The sequence below is a fragment of the Capricornis sumatraensis genome, chromosome 7, assembly GCF_032405125.1.
Source record: "Capricornis sumatraensis isolate serow.1 chromosome 7, serow.2, whole genome shotgun sequence".
NCBI classification, from domain to species: Eukaryota; Metazoa; Chordata; class Mammalia; order Artiodactyla; family Bovidae; genus Capricornis; species Capricornis sumatraensis.
Genome location: NC_091075.1, coordinates 114294517 through 114311634, shown reverse-complemented (window position 1 = coordinate 114311634; position 17118 = coordinate 114294517). Strand labels below are relative to the sequence as shown.

At 44.2% G+C, this 17118-nt stretch overlaps 1 protein-coding gene across 7 annotated transcripts in view; it reads left to right on the top strand.

Annotated features, from left to right (window-relative positions):
- Window positions 1-17118, top strand: part of LDB2 (LIM domain binding 2) — a 460701-nt gene that overhangs the window by 154167 nt on the left and 289416 nt on the right. For all 7 annotated transcript variants that reach the window (XM_068974832.1, XM_068974830.1, XM_068974831.1 and 4 more), the window contains exon 2: window positions 16336-16438. In XM_068974832.1, coding sequence (XP_068830933.1) covers window positions 16336-16438 — 103 coding nt within the window. The remainder of the gene's footprint in view (window positions 1-16335; window positions 16439-17118) is intronic.

The following is a 17118-nucleotide window of genomic DNA, read 5'->3' as shown; positions in this document are numbered from 1 at the left end:
CAGCAAAGTGGGCAACAGGATTCCATTCTCCCAAGGAGCTTACGTTTTCCAGTAGCTAGGAAGACAACAAGCAAATAGACACAAGCAAGTAATAAGGACTTCGCAGAGAAAACCACTGACAGATTTGGGTTTTTTAAGGTTAGCTCCTATGGATCATTGCTGCTGTTGTTTAGCTGCTCAGTTGTGTCCGACTCTTTTGCAACCCCGTGGACCGTATTCCACCAGGCTCCTCTGTCCATGGGATTCTCCAGGAAAGAATACTTGAGTGCCTTGCCATTTTCTTCTCCAGGAGATCTTCCTGACCCAGGGGTCGAACTCGCGTCTCCTGCATTGGCAGGCAGATTCTTAAGTGACACAAGACTTGAGATTTGAATGACGAGGAAGAGAAAGACACGTCAAGTAGAGGAAAGGTGTCCACTTGTGGATGGAAGAGCGATTGCAGAGGGCTCTGTGGTGGCCAAGAGTGTGGTCCCGGGTCAGAAGGAACATTTCTGTGGCAAGAGCCCAGATCTGTGAGCCGTGTTCAGTGAGGTGAACTGAGCCCAGGGGGAAGGACCAAGTCCGAGTCATGCAGGGCAGGGTGCGCTACGGCAATAAGCAGCCACGGGATTCCACGAGAGGCTTTCAGCAGGAAGTGATGTAATCTCTTGGGCGTCTTTCAAATATCAGGCTTCTTTGTAGAGCACAGGTCCAGTAAATCCCTTACATACGAACCTTCAAATTTTGAACTTTCAAAGATCTGAACACGTGTTTGTATCTCCAACCATGTAAGTTAGTTCTCGCGTCTGGCGTACATTGTCACGTGCGTGCATCCCCTGCAAGTGGGTGTACTTTTGTGTATTTCACTGTTCTGGGCAGTTCTGTATAGAGGACAGTAGTCAGTGTCTTTTACTTCAAGCCCAGGATGTCCGCAAGCAAGCATGACTGCAGCGGTGATGTAGCTGGTACTCCTGTACTTTTCAGGGTACTGTACTGTAAGATGAACGATGCTTCCTTTATTGTTTGTGTTTGCCTTTTGTGTGTTATTTGTGTGAAAAGTATTGTAAACCTATTTCTGGACAGTACTATAGAACCCACTGGGTTAGTCGGGTGCCTCAGCTAACTTTGTTGCACTTACAAAGTGGACTTAGGAACGCGCTCTCGGGATGGAACTCATTTGTATGTAGGGGGCTTACTGTACAGGGAAACAGGCTTTTGGCAGAAAGAAGGATTCGGAAGCCAGCACTGCTGTGCAGGCTGGAGGGACTGGAGATCCAGGTGAGGAGCAGGGGTGGAGGACGAGGACAGCCCTGTTACAGGCTGGAGACAGATGCACGGGAACCGCTGATGGGTCGGAGGTGTGGGCTTAGGAAAAGAGAGGGATCAAGAATATGTCCTATTTTGTTCCGTTTGTCACTGACTTGTTAAATAAACTTCAATCAGAGTATCCTGGATGAAAGAGAGATAAAGAAAAAGAACATGTCCTAAAAGTTTGGGCTAAAAGCAGATTGATATTGAGAATAGCAATCTGGAGTGACATTATTGAGTTGGACAAGAGTGGGGAGAATAGGTTTGGATTGTGGAGAAAATAGGGGCGGGTCTGGCTTTGGTTAACAGATGGGGAAGTCGGTGAGGCAGGTGGAATTAGAGGAGCCCCAAGGAGAAGCTGGGAGCTGTGATCAGATACAGCCTCTAAGGGCTCTAAGGCCCCAATAAACAGATGGGTAAACTGAGAACAGCGTGGAGGCCTTCGACCACTGTCCAGAGAAACCTAATGTCCTCCTTCTCAGTTTTGAGATTATGTTCATCTTTGTGAACAAAAGTCCTTTTTTTTTCCCCTGTTCCCAAGGAAGGAGAGGGGAAAACACCAGTTTTCTTTCCTCACTTCAGTCCCAGCATGAGCTTCCAGTTTTCAGTGGGGACTCTAGGAGTGATCCCTGTCATTTGATTCCGATGCAATTGGGCAGGTCACAAAAACAAGCTTTTGTATCTCGCAGGCTTTTCCAGAAATGTTCTCTTGCTGTCTGCTGTGTTTAGGTTGGGACAGAAAATCTGTGCCTGATTTTGTGGTGTGCCTTTCTCAAGATACACGAGTCGCTGCCTCATCAGATCGCCCTGCCACTCAGGACCTCTCACACCTAGAGGGTGTGATGTAATGTGAGCTCGCTGCCCAATCTGTCCCCAGCGAGACCCAGGCTTCCAGAGTAATTCTTCATGACGTCATCGGCAAAATGAGCTTGCTCTGACATATTTTTGATATGTCAGAGTGCACGTTTCCAGGTTGGCGTCTAATAGAGAAAATTTAATTATGACGAAAAGACTAGTCCTTCACACCAGAATAATAGAGATGAGAACAAGGCAATGAAGCTTTGCAAATAGAAACACACATTTAAGAATCACAGTGTCCAGGCATTAAATCCCAGGGCTGCCTCTTCCTCAGTCTCTGGCCTTGGGTACATATCTTTTAAAATATTTGATTACTTATTTTTATTTACTTGACTGCACCAGGTCTTAGTTGAGGCAGGCAGGATCTTTAGTTGAAGCAGGTAAACTTTTAGTTGGGCCACGTGGAGTCTAATTCCCTGACCAGGGATCGAACCCAGGCCCCCAGCTTTGGGCGTTGGGAGTTCAGAGTCTTAGACACTGGATCATCAGAGAAGTCCAGTGGGGATATATCTTAATCTCCTGGGCCTTCAGTTTCCCCATTTAAATTGAGGTAGTAAAAGTACCAACTTGATAGGGATACTGTGAGGACTAGAATGTAATTCCTTGTGAAACTCTTTAGCCCTCGCATTGTCACTCTTTGAAGATTTAACACACCCCACCTATTAATAACAGACGTGTGAACCAAAAAAGAGAACAGATATGTTCAACCATCATGAAGATACGATTGTGCTTCTTTGGGGTTTTGAGAATATGCTGGCTTTAAATTAAACAAGTATTTGTTTGTTAAAAGAAACAATTTAAATAATCAAGTAATCGAATACTTATCTGTTGCTTGCCTGCCAGATGTTAGCAAATGCACTGATACAGGTAGTGTTCCTGCCCTCATAAAGCTGATAGGAATTTCAATGCATGAGACAGGGCGCTCAGGGCTGGTGCACTGGGATGACCCTGAGGGATGGGATGGGGAGGGAGGGGGAGGGGGGTTCAGGATGGGGAACACATGTACACCCACGGCTGATTCATGTCAATGTATGGCAAAAACCACCACAATACTGTAAAGTAATTAGTCTCCAATTAAAATAAATTAATTAATTTAAAAAGATTATTAAAAACAATTAATGAAAAGTGAAGTGGAAGTGTTAATCGCTCATACATGTCTGACTCTTTGTGACCCCATGGACTGTAGCTTACCAAGGTCATCTGTCCATGGAATTTTCCAGGCAAGAATACCTGACCCAGGGACTGAACCTTGGTCTCTGGCATTGCAGGCAGATTCTTTACTGTCTGAGCCATCAGGATTTTATAATAATTGCAAGAAGTACAAAGCTTATTTCTGGTACCTCAACTGTATACATTTTACTCATTATTTTTAGATTATTGTAAATAGCCTTTCTCTTTGGACTCTTTACGATTAATTAATGCTTTTGTAGGTCAAGGATGGAGACTGAAATACATGGATTTTCCAGATGTTTGGGTCGAGGGGAGGCATTGATGTAGCTACAGCTATAGAATCATTTCTGCCAGATGCCAAGTTCTGTCTCTCTGCCTATTTTAATACATATCTTTCCCAAGTGAAATGCAGGAGGTACTTTCTAAAAAGGAAGCCTTGAATTGTGAGTGAAACCCCGACATGCGATTTACTCTCTTGGTAACATGCTGCCGTTTTAGAATTTCTCTGTTAAAATGATAGCTAACGTTTACTGGTAAATAAAATACAGTTTAATTGAGAATAAACAAATCCTAGTTGACCATGAGAGAAAAAGCAAATCAAAACTACAACCCCAGGGACATGAGATTTTTTAAAAATCCATAACATTAAATAAAAAAGAGGGACTTAAAATTCTGTGTGTCCATTACTTGCTTGTGCAATTAGCAGCTGGTGAGAGCAAGGGATCTTGCTGCCTTTATCCCTGCTTCAATGTAGAATTCCATCGATGTGGTGGAAAACTTCGCTTTGGGCTGTCTGTTCACAAGATGAAGCCTCAAACATTCAGTGCATTAATTGGATATGGGAACAATTAAGATGACAGTAGAAATTTTGAAGAACAGTATTCTGGACAAAGGAATAGCGGAATAGCAGAGTGGTTATATGAGCCTCAACTCAAGAGCCCGAGTTTGGAATCTCTCCGTTACTCGTCAGCTTTGCAATCTTAAGCAGATATTTAGCTTCTCTGTGCCTCAGTTTTCTCATCTGTAAAATGGAATGAATAGTAGGACTTATCTGCTAGGCTCACTGTGAGGTTTCAAGGAATTTATGTTTTTCAGTTGGCTCAGAATGGTGGCCAGCTTGCAATAACTGCGATGGAACTGTTTATTGTTATTTAAAAAAATTTTTTTTTTTTGGAGTACAGTTGCTTCACAATGATGTGTGATTTTCTGCTGTACAGTCAAGTGAATCAGCTGTATGTATACATATGTCCCCTGATTTGGATTTCCTTCCCATTTGAGTCACCACAGAGCACTGTAGAGATTTCCCTGTGCTATCCAGAAGGTTCTCATTGGTTATCTATGTAGTATCCGCCGTGTCTAAAGGTCAATCCCAATCTCCCAGTGCATCCCACCCACTGCTTTCCCTCCTTGGTGTCCATACTTTGTTCTCTGTGGCTGTGTCTTTATTCCTGTCCTGCAAATAGGTCCATCCGTACCATCTTTCGAAATTCCATGTACATATGTTAATATACAACGTTGGTTGGTTTTTTTCTTTCTGACTTACCTCACTCTGTATGACCATCTTATTAAATGTAGCTAATTTGACATAAACATGGTTTGATACAAGACTCCTACGCTTAGAGAAACTGATGGAAGCAAGACCTTATTGATGGAGAAAATAAAAGACATGCACCCCTCTTCAGTCCGAGGGGAGACTCCTCTAGAAAGGGAAAAGCAGGAGATTTGGGATTGTCAAGGTCTTCTGTCTCAAAACATGCCTGTGACGGGCAGAGACATTTAGAGAAAGCAAGTCTGGCCAAGCGTGTGTCCGCTTCGGTCGTGGAGTCACATGAAAGAAGCTAGCTGACATGTGTCCGATGGGAGTGACCACAGTGGTCAGAGGCAAATGAATAGTGTGCTGTCTGCGTGTGCCTCTGTGCAAGACGGTAGGGCTGCGGGATGAGGGATCATCATTTTCTAGAGTCTCAAGGTACAGAAGAAAGCCGTTGCCCTCCTCTTCCCCCTGTGACCAGACCCCTTCATACCCTGTTCTCCACTTTGACCTGTTTAAGTTTATTTTCATAAAAAACAAAATGCAAAAAAAAAAAAAAAACCACCCTACAATTTTCAAGCAACAGCTTTATGTATAGTTCATTCTTCCGAGGGGGTGTATGTGTGCCACGTGACAAGTGGTTGCCATGGTAATTTCTCATTATTGTTGAATTGAAAAATAATTACTCTGGCAAAAATCCCACATAACCTGTCAGTACTGAAGTTAGAGTTGCCCGGGGGGCAACCCTGGTAGCCGGATCCTGTTTTTGGCGGAGAGAGACACGGACGGGAGTGGACGCCGATCCGGGATGGGAGCAAAACGCGTTTGTGGATTTTTGAATCTAATTAAGACACTCTTCTGCTATTTGACCCGAGTGCATCTCTCCTCCTGGTATATGATCTGGCTGCTGGGGCTACGTGGGCTCACCTGTGAGATGAGACAGAAGGACCGGGGGCTTTCGTCGCAGAAATGCATATGGGGGATTATTTAGAGTGGAGAAGCGCCACTGGTATTTTTACCTAATTAAAATGTACAGGGATTGTCAGCACCAGGCTCCATGCCTGAGCTCAGGCTGAGTTAATTTCGTCTTTCTTTACCTGGAGGCTGCACTCTGCTATTGTGACTTTCCAGCTTAGGGAAAAGAATCCACTCTTTACTTTTTAATATTCACTAACTAGTAAATAAGCACTGCTCAGATACTAAGCAACAGCAAGGTCTGAAAGGCCCTCTCTGTTTGGAAAAGGGAGGTGTGACCTCCATGAGAAGCCGGGTGGTAGGGCATATGGAGTTAGCTGCCCCCCCCATTCCCCACTTCTGTGCCCACATGTTGGGGTCTTTGGTCCTCACTCATCCTGTCTCATGAGCCATTTTGGAAGACCCTAGCAACTGTGCTTCCTTTCTTGTGTTGTGGCAAGAAACCCTCCTTCTGGCTAATGAAGCCCTCTGATACACTCTGCCTTTAAGAGAATGATAAGCAAAGTTTTATAAGTGCTGGTATTTGATCACCGCATCTTCTTTGGATGTTTGGATGCTCACCCTTCTCCTAGCAGAGCCGGACTCTGTTTAGTGATTATGGTAATACTGCTGTTAGATGCCACTGAAATGCATCACTTAGAAATGCTCTTTGCTTCAACTCTACCTGTGCGAGTTCAGACCACAAGTGTCCAATCGGGAAGCGCAGGGATCTGCTAATGGGAAAGCACACGCTCTACGCCTAGGTGTGGCAACTTCACCCCGGAGACGTTCTTAGGCATTAGCACAGCGGGACGCGCAAAGATACTGCCTGCAGCATTGTTGTGATGGCAAAATATTAGAAACTGTCTAGAGGTCATTAGTAGCAAAATGCTTAAATAAAATATATTCTGTTCATTCAGGGTGCTACCATGTAGCTTATATAAGAAAAGAAGAGACTCTAATATATAAAATAGAGAGGTCTCCAAAACACAGTGTTGAAAAAAAGCAAGTTTACAAAAGGAAACATAATGTATGACATCATTTAAACGAAATATTAAAAACAGAAAACAGGACTGCATGTGAATGGAGTTATGTATTATGTGTGTGATATACATATATATACACAAAGGATGGGCTTCCCTGGTGGCTCAGCTGGTAGAGAACCCACCTGCAATGCAGGAGACCTGGTTTCGATCCCTGGGTTGGAAAGATTCCCTGGAGAAGGGAAAGGTTACCCACTCCAGTATTCTGACCTGGAGAATTTCATGGACCATATAGTCCATAGGGTTGCAAAGAGTCAGACATCACTGGGCGAATTTCAGTTTCACACAAAAGATGGACTATGAAGGGCTATATGATTTGCATGAGACGTTGTTTATGGGAGCCTTAGAAAAGGCAAAGGAACCAGAGATCAAATTGCCAACATCCGCTGGATCATGGAAAAAGCAAGAGAGTTCCAGAAACATCTATTTATGCTTTATTGACTATGCCAAAGCCTTTGACTGTATGGATCACAATAAACTGTGGAAAATTCTGAAAGAGATGGGAATACCAGACCACCTGACCTGCCTCTTGAGAAATCTGTATGCAGGTCAGGAAGCAACAGTTAGAACTGGACATGGCACAACAGGCTGGTTCCAAATAGGAAAAGGAGTACGTCGAGGCTGTATATTGTCACCCTGCTTATTTAACTTATATGCAGAGTACATTATGAGAAACACTGGACTGGAAGAAACACAAGCTGGAATCAAGATTGCTGGGAGAAATACCAATAACCTCAGATATGCAGATGACACCACCTTTATGGCAGAAAGTGAAGAGGAGCTAAAAAGCCTCTTGATGAAAGTGAAAGAGGAGAGCGAAAAAGTTGGCTTAAAGCTCAACATTCAGAAAACAAAGATCATGGCATCCGGTCCCATCACTTCATGGGAAATAGATGGGGAAACAGTGGAAACAGTGTCAGACTTTATTTTTTTGGGCTCCAAAATCACTGCAGACTGTGACTGCAGCCATGAAATTAGAAGACGCTTACTCCTTGGAAGAAAAGTTATGACCAACCTAGATAGTATATTCAAAAGCAGAGACATTACTTTGCCGACTAAGGTCTGTCTAGTCAAGGCTATGGTTTTTCCTGTGGTCATGTATGGATGTGAGAGTTGGACTGTGAAGAAGGCTGAGCACTGAAGAATTGATGCTTTAGAACTGTGGTGTTGGAGAAGACTCTTGAGAGTCCCTTGGATTGCAAGGAGATTCAACCAGTCCATTCTGAAGGAGATGAACCCTGGGATTTCTTTGGAAGGAATGATGCTAAAGCTGAAACTCCAGTACTTTGGCCACCTCATGTGAAGAGTTGACTCATTGGAAAAGACTCTGATGCTGGGAGGGATTGAGGGCAGGAGGAGAAGGGGACGACAGAGGATGAAATGGCTGGATGGCATCATGGACTCGATGGACATGAATCTGAGTGAACTCCGGGAGTTGGTGATGGACAGGGAGGCCTGGCATGCTGTGATTCATGGGGTCTCAAAGAGTCGGACACAACTGAGCGACTGAACTGAACTGAACTGGGGGAAGGGAGAGAAAAACAGAGCTGGCTCTGGATTCCTGGGACATCAATTTTTATTTATAATTTTTCATTCCTTTTAAAAAGGAAAAAAGATATTATTTTAATAATGATTAATTATTAAACTATTATTTAAATTATCAAACCACCTGGATAATGGGCCCATGGGTCTTCATCATATTATCCTCTATTCTCTGTTTTTAAAAATAGATAAAATAAAAAGTGTCTTATTTACGTTACAATCAATGAAGTGTATTCGCTTAATGAACATTTCACTGAAAAGAGCAAGAAAAATGCCCACAGGTGGTTCAGTGGAGCAGCAGCATGAGTGAGAAGTCCTACCTGCCTCTGTATGAGCGAGTCACATGCATGGGTGGTGCGTCCACTGATAACCAGGGGGGCAGCAGTGATGTGACGCAGAAAGGCCCTCTTGTATGAGGTCCTGGGCCCCTTGCCACGTAGTTTAGATTCAAGATTCCCTCCAGTCTTCGAGGAAGAGTCTTACTCACGATGCGGGTATGGCCTCTCCGTTTCTTCTACTCCTTACCTGTAGATGGGAGACCTGTTGAGGATGGAGAGACTCTTAATACCAGGTCCTTTGTTTTCCCTGGTGGCTCAGATGGTAAAGCATCTGCCTGCAGTGTGGGAGACCCGGGTTCCATCCCTGGGTTGGGAAGATCCCCTCGAGAAGGAAATGGCAACCCACTCCAGTACTCTTGCCTGGAAAATTCCATGGACTGAGGAGCCTGGTAGGCTACAGTCCATGGGGTTGCAAAGAGTCAGACACGACTGAGCAACTTCACTTTCACTTTTCCTTAGGTATCTAGTACGGCAGTCACAAGGTTAGATAAACGCATTGGGTTGCCCCAAAAGTACGTTCTGGTTTTTCTGTACCATCCGAAGGAAAAACTTGAGCGAACTTTTTGGCCAAGCCAGTATATTTCAAGGCAGTGATTCAATTATAATTTAATCCACACTCTTAACTGGGTAGAGGTGTCGAGCTTTTCTAGCACAGAAGACAGGGAAAAAGGAATCCAAGGACTGAGACTTGGTCTTTGCTGGACATGCCCGTCCAAAAGAACAATATATGCAAAGATTGGGGGGGGGCAGGAAATGGTTAATAAGGGACCCTTGGTTTGAAAAGCTAAGCTGCTAGGTCCTTTGACTCCGTAGAGGCCAACTCCTCACTATGCTGGTCCCCAGAAGGATAATAATGACTTTTCTCTGGATTGCCTGATGGTTCGACAATAAAGAATCTGCCTGCAATGCAGGAGAGGCAGAAGATGTGGGTTCAGTTCCTGGATCGGGAAGATCTCCTGGAGAAGCGGATGGCTACCCACTCCAGTTGTTCTTGCCTGAATAATCCCAAGGACAGAGAAGCCTGGAGGGCTATGACTGAGTCTCAAAGAGTCGGACAGGTCTAAGGAACTGAATACACTTGGATAGGATGTGTTTTACAATATATCCACCAAATATTGCATCTGTTGTCTATCTGGCAGTACCTGGTGTGCGCGGCCACCCCCACACACCCCAGAACAAAACCTCCGGCTCTTGGTTTGTTTTTCAGGGTATTTGTCATAACCTTCACCGCTGAATCTTGCGAGGTTGATCTTGACCCACTGGTGAGTCTCAAGGCCCTTCCTGGTTAATCTCCATATTGGTTTGAATTAAGGGGTTGCCTTCATGGAGAGTTGGCAGCATCCTGCCTGCCCTCACCTCTAAGGGGAAACCAGGCTTTGCAAGCTCCTCTGTGGAATCCTTGCTGCTAAAAGGCCCTTGGACATTTTCCACATGCAGCCTCTTGCTGGTCAGCTGACTGGACTTGGCCATGCAGCCTGCTCCAAATGGAACTTCCTGGATCATTCATTTCTCTGCTGATGGAGGCAGCACGTTTGCAATCAGGAGACAGAAGTGCTAGCCTGTGGGTAGAAAGGCAGAATCGTGACCAGTCACTTTCTGTTGCCTTTCCTTGGTCTCTTTCACATGTGGGCAAGCAGAGCCCTGTTGCCTTTGTCTGCAAGGCTCACGCCATCTAGATGACTGACATCTAGAAATCGAAGATGGAAGCACTGATTTTTTTACCATTGCCCACAGCTCGTGAGATTGTTAGCTCAGCTCTGTGGCTGAGAACTGAGATTCCACCTGTCACATTGCGAGATTTTCTGCTAGAAATTTCACATTTGGTTCAGCATGGGTTTTTATAGTTGTATTTCAGCTGCTCCCTGGACTCCTGGCCTAGCTACTATGCAGATTTCTTCCATAAAATTGCCTCACTGATCACAGGAACTATACTAGCCAGTGAATGGTAGGAGGGGGTGTTTAAAGAGGAGGTCTATCTTCAGAAAAAAAAAACACATGAAGGTGGGAGAAGGGGGCAAAATCTGGAAGAACTGGAAGAGATCCACTCAAGCAAAATTTCCTGCAGCCAATGCCAGCCTCTTCTACTCTTGCTTGTTGTCTTCAGTCTAAGGTGAAAATCACTTTTTGAACAGAACTGTTTGGTAAAAAATATAGGCTGGTCAGTTCATCAATTATACAAATCCACATGAGTTTGAGTGAACTCTAGGAGTTGGTGACAGACAGGGAGGCCTGGCATGCTGCAGTTCTTGGGGTTGCAAAGAGTGGGACTCAACTGAGCGACTGAACTGAACTGCTATAGTGAGCGAGGCTCTGCATGTATGTGAGCAAGGAGGTGTGGGAATCTTCTGTACTTTCCTCTTAATTTTGCTGTGAACCTAAAACTACTCTAAAAAGATTAAAACCATTAAAAAAAAAAAAGGCTAGAATTAGCAGACTTTCATCAGCTACAAAGTGGTGAAGCTAAAGTTCCCATGTTGTTGTGTGTGTGTGGACCAGGGAAAGCACAGCATGGGAACTTTGGCTTCACCACTTTCTAGCTGATGATCTTGACTGAGAAGTTTAAGTTTTTCAAAATTCAGATTCTCTACTCACAGATATCTTAAGGTCAAAGAAGACTATAATAAGTATTAATAGCTGCCATTTATTGAGCAACAATTATGCACCGGACAGTTACTCCCTAGGCTCCACAGTCCACTGCAATAATTGTTCCCGGTTTGCAAATGAATAAATAGAAGCAAGGAAGTTGAGGTTTTGACTTAGGTCATCAGTGAATAAGAGGCAGAATTTATATGTTGAAGCCAATGTAACATAGAGGTCAAAGGTATAAATTCTCTCTAAAGACTGCTTGTTCTGCCCCTTGGGAACAACTAGGGCAGTTGTGAATATAAGATGGTTCAATTCATGGAAAAAAAAACACTTAGAAACTACTGAGTTACAGGTGGTACTACTAACCCAGTGCTCCTGCCCCTCCCCCTCCACCTACCGCGGCTATGTATGTTCTTTCCATGATCCGCTTCCTTCAGAAAAAGAGCCAAGCTAAGCCTGGATTGTATTTGACATTTACTAATTTTTTTCCTAAAAATACTACTTTTTAATTCCCCCTTTCCATCAGAATTTTTCTCTCATAACTAAGAACTCATTTAAAATCTTTATAAATGTGTGTTGGGGGGGCAGTTGACAACTAGAGCTTAAAAATAGTGTCCAAACATTTTTTTGGTGCCAGTTTGAAAATACTGACTGACAGCTAAAGTAGGATCGGCCATCCTAACCTCACAAAAACGTGTGCGTGACTTTCTTGAGTTGGGCTGCCTTTGATGGCACAAAAAAGAAGTCCCGTTTCTCATCTGTTCATTCTATCAGCCCACATGGGCGTATATTCTATTATGTACCTGTGATGTGTCTGGTCCTGTGAAACTATGTATTTTTTTTTTTTTTTTGGAATGTTCTCCCAAGATCTGTGACCAAAGCTAACTGATTTTGTGTATGTGTGTATAGTCATTCGATGTAGCCTTCTCCTACCAAAGCTGTCCTGACATTTCCCGAGACACTGAGTCATCTCATGTTGCATCACAGTTGGTTTGAATCAAACGTCATCCTCCACCTCTGGGGTCTTCACTCTCCCCTTGACTTCTGCCAGCATTCCCTTGTCTGGGTCCCACAGAAACGGTATGGCTGCTCATAGACAGTCCTCCCGCCTCCTGACAGCCTGGATCCTTTCTTTCTTCCTAGTGACTTCAGATCAGCCTGGGTGCCCCCTGGGCTTTTATCTTCCACTGGTCTACTTTCTACCAAAAGGGCTAGAGACCCAGAGTGAGATGACAGGAGGAAGGAGCTGGAGGAACTGACTTAGTCACTGGGTCTTTGAACAATTAGCAAGGGAAAGAGAGTTGGTTAATTTCTTTCTTTTTTTTAATTGAAGGATAATTGTTTTGCAATGTTGTGTTGGCTTCTGCCATACAACATCGTGAATCAGCCACCAGTGCGCAAGTGTTCTGTCCCCTCCCTCTTGAACCTCCCCCCACTCCCCTGCATCCCACCCCTCTAGGTTGTCACAGAGCACCGGGGTGAGTTCCCTGTGCCCATACAGCAGCTTCCTGCTGACTGTCTATTTTACAGATGGTAGCATTTATATGCGGAGAAGGCAATGGCACCCCACTCCAGTACTCTTGCCTGGAAAACCCCACGGATGGAGGCGCCTGGAAGGCTGCAGTCCATGGGGTCGCTGAGAGTCAGACACGACTGAGGACTTCACTTTCACTCTTTACTTTCATGCATTGGAGAAGGAAATGGCAACACACTCCAGTGTTCTTGCCTGGAGAATCCCAGGGACGGGGAAGCCTGGTGGGCTGCCGTCTATGGGGTCACACAGATTTGACTTAGCAGCAGCAGCAGCAGCATTTATACGGGCTTCCAGGTGGTGCTAGTGATAAAGAACCTGCCTGTCAATGGATGAGACAAAAGAGACATGGGTTCGATCCTAAGGTTGGGAAGATCCCCTGCAGGAGGGCATGGCAACCCACTCCAGTGTTCTTGCCTGGACAACCCCATGGACAGAGGAGCCTGGTGGGTTACAGTCCATAGGGTTGCAAAGAGTTGGACACGACTGAAGCGACTTAGCATGCAGGAGTGTATATATCTCAAGGCTACTCTCTCAATTCGTCCCATTGTGTCCAAAGTCTGTTCTCTAGGTCTGTGTCTCTAGTCCTGCCCTGCAAATAGGTTCATCCATCCCATTTTTCTAGATTCCTTATATTTGTGTTCATTTATGAAATTTGTTTTTCTCTTTCTGACTTACTTCACTCTGTATAACAGGCTCTAGGTTTATCCACCTCACTAGAACTGACTCAAGTATGTTCCTTTTCATGGATGAGTAATATTCCATCACATATATGTATGTACCACAACACTTTATCCATTCATAAGTTTCCACTATGTCACAGACAGGTATTGTTGCCAAGAAATGGGTTACAGACAAAGTGATTTGGAAACATACTCAATTTGGAAACAGTTTTGATGTAGAGTTAGTTCTTCAGAACATGAAATGCTTCATCCCTTAGAATTTATATTAAAGATGGTAGATAGGTGAAAGGGGCATTGCATTGATCTTCACTGTGTTCCCAGCACTCTGCTAGGCATGTTATAGCCACTGACTTACTGAAATGCCACATCTTCTGTGCAAGATTATTAATATAACTGTGGTTGTACCTTCTGGTTGAGATATGTATTACTGTTGTCATTATCATTATCCTTAATTTCCAATAAGGAAATAGGCTCATGGGGGTAAAATAAGCTGTTCAAGTTCACATAGCTTGTGTCAGGATGTGCCTGCTCCGAGGACTGTGCACAGGACGGACCCACCAATGATGTATTAATAATACCACCCGCCCTACTGGATGGTTTGAACCTCCTCCTGAGCATGAGTCCTGACCATGGAGCAGTAGAGTGAAGGGCTTGAAAAGAAACCAGACTGAGACAAAATATGACCCTTTCCATCACCCTTCCCTCTTCCTGAACCCTAGTCCTTGCTTTCCCAAAGATGCAGAAAAAATGAGTTGGGCAGGGGGTGGGGTGGGAGGAATTGGGAGGTTGGGATTGACACATACTGGCGTTCAGTTGCTCAGTTGTGTCCAACTTTTTGCGACCCCATGGACTGCAGCACACCAGGCTTCTCTCTCCTCCACTATCTCCCTTGAGTCAGTGATGCCATCTAACAGTCTCATCCTCTGTTGCCCCCTTCTCCTTTTGCCTTCAATCTTTCCCAGCATCAGGATCTTTTCCAATGAGTTGGCTTTTCATATCAGGTGACAAAAGTACATATATACATGTGTGTGTGTGTACACGCAAATGCACGCATATGTGTACACTCAGTCTTGTCCAACTATTTTCAACCGCTCAGACCATAGCCCACCAGGCTCCTCTGCCCATGGGATTTTCCAGGCAAGAATACTGAAAGGGGTTGCTCTTTCCTCCTCCAGGGGATCTTCCTGACCCAGTCATTGAACCCACATCTCCTGCATTGACAGGCAGATTCTTTACCACCAAGCCACCTGGGAAGCCTCATGTTGCTGTTGGTGTTCAGGCACTAAATTGTGTCCGACTCTTTGTGAGCCCATGGACTACAACATGCCAGACTTCCCTGTCCTTCACTATCTCCTGAGTTTTCTCAGACTCATGTCCACTGAGTTGGTGATGCCATCCAACTCTCATCTTCTGTCATCCCCTTCTCCTCCTGCCTTCAATATTTCACTGCATCAGTGCCTTTTCCAATGAGCCAGCCCTTTGCATCAAGTGGCCAAATTATTGGAGCTTCAGCTTCAGCTTCAGCATCAGTCTTTCCAATAAATATTCAGGGTTGATTTCCTTTAGGATTGACTGGTTTGATCTTCTTGCTGTCCAAGGGACTCTCAAGAATCTTCTCCAGCAGCACAATTGAAAGTATCAACTATTCAGCACTCATATATGTCTATATATACATGTGTATACGTACATATTATTCATGCTAGGTACAAAGTAGATAACTAATGAGAACCTACCATATAGCACAGGGAACTTGACTCAGTTCTCTGTGGCAACTTAAATGGGAGGGAAATCCTAAACAGAGAAGATATATCTATACGTGTAGCTGATTCACTTTGCCGCACAGCAGAAACTAACACAGTATTGTGAAGCAACTATCCTTCAATAAAAATGGATTAACAAAAATTAAAATTAAAAAATAATTTGGGAGTAAATCGAGCACTATACAGAGAATGAGGCACAGGTTGGACCCCCCCCCCTGTTTTAAACACAACACTATCCCCCCAGTTCCCTGTTAGGGAAGCCCTTCTCTTGCCCTTGAAGATTTGCAGTGACATTAACGGTCAAGTTCAAAGTATTTTCTGGATGAACAAGGGAAACTCTCAACCCAAGACAAACAAGCAGAGTTCCTATGGAATGGTTTGCATTCCGCTGAACTGTTCTGGTTTTAATGACTGGTCTAATAACAAGCTAGTGATTGCCTGTCATCTTAAACCAGTCCTCGAGAATACTCCACATGTATGTGACGTCTGCCTGTGCACACACTCATCTTTCTACATAAATCCAGGCAGCAATACCTGTGTCTTTCATAGGGATGTTTACATAGAGGAACGCCACAAGCCACACACAGTCTTTTCTTTTTCTTTAAATAAATTATCTTAAAAAAAAAATGTAGTCTCCTTAACCTGGTTGTAATATTGTGGTTTCTGTTTGTAAGTCGGGCTCTTAAAAGAGCAAAGTGAAAGAAAGAGAAAAAAGGCTGAGTACATTTTACATTATATGCAAACCCTTTTCTTAAAAACTTTCACAGTATTCCAAAATACGTTTATTAAATCTCCCCAAATATGTCCCCCAGAATTAATTTTCACTTGCTTTGCATTAACTTGTTTATCGAATTGGAATTCGGTCCCCATTTGAGGCAATTAATTTGAAGAGTGACCACACACCCACCCACACTCCTTCCAGAACACCCACACACATATGCCGAGTCCCAAGCCACTGGTAACTGAGTTTTTCGGCCTTTTTCCCTTTCTCAGCTCCTCTCTGAGCTATGTTCTGCTCTTGCCTGCTAAATAAATGATCTGTCTCTTTGCAGGACAGCGACAACCTCTGGTGGGATGCGTTTGCCACCGAGTTTTTTGAAGATGATGCCACATTAACCCTTTCATTTTGTTTGGAAGATGGACCAAAGCGATACAGTAAGCAGTTTATTTTCTCTAATATTTCCTCTTTTTTTTTTTTTTTTGCGCCCGAAAGAAAACCACAGGGGTCTTCAGAGAATAGAATGGTGCTGACAGGCTGACAGTATTCCCTGCCCTCCTGCCTCTGATCAAGGCATTGTCACCGGGCGGCAGCCTGACTCAGAGGTGGCGAGATGTTTCCTTTGCAGCTTAGGATGTCTAGGCATTTGCCTGCTTTGAGAGCGAGACAGATGTGAACCAAGTTCCCCAGTGATAGGTGGGAGCTGAACTGTGGACAGTTGTCACCCCTCACTTCCCTGCAAACCTTCTTTATCCTTGACAACTCATACTTCACATGTACCGTTTTGCTTCTGAAGTTTCCTTTAAAAAAAAAGTCTTACAGTCACGGTATCAGCCGCATCCTTCTAATCCCCTCTTATCAATTATCTCAAGTATTTATTTGACAAGTGCTATGTTTTCTTGCGGGCGGGGGAGGCCCCAGCTGCTTGGAACACACACTTTGGGATTCCTGTTGACAGAATTTATAGTTCCTTGTCTTTCCGGCGAGTGATAACTCTGTAAAGAACCACAAATTACAGCCCGTGGCACCTTGGGTAACAGCTGATCTGTCCTGATTAGGTTCAGCCAACTTGTCAGAGATGAGATTTGCTAGGTATGCTGGAAGACTGAAAGGCATA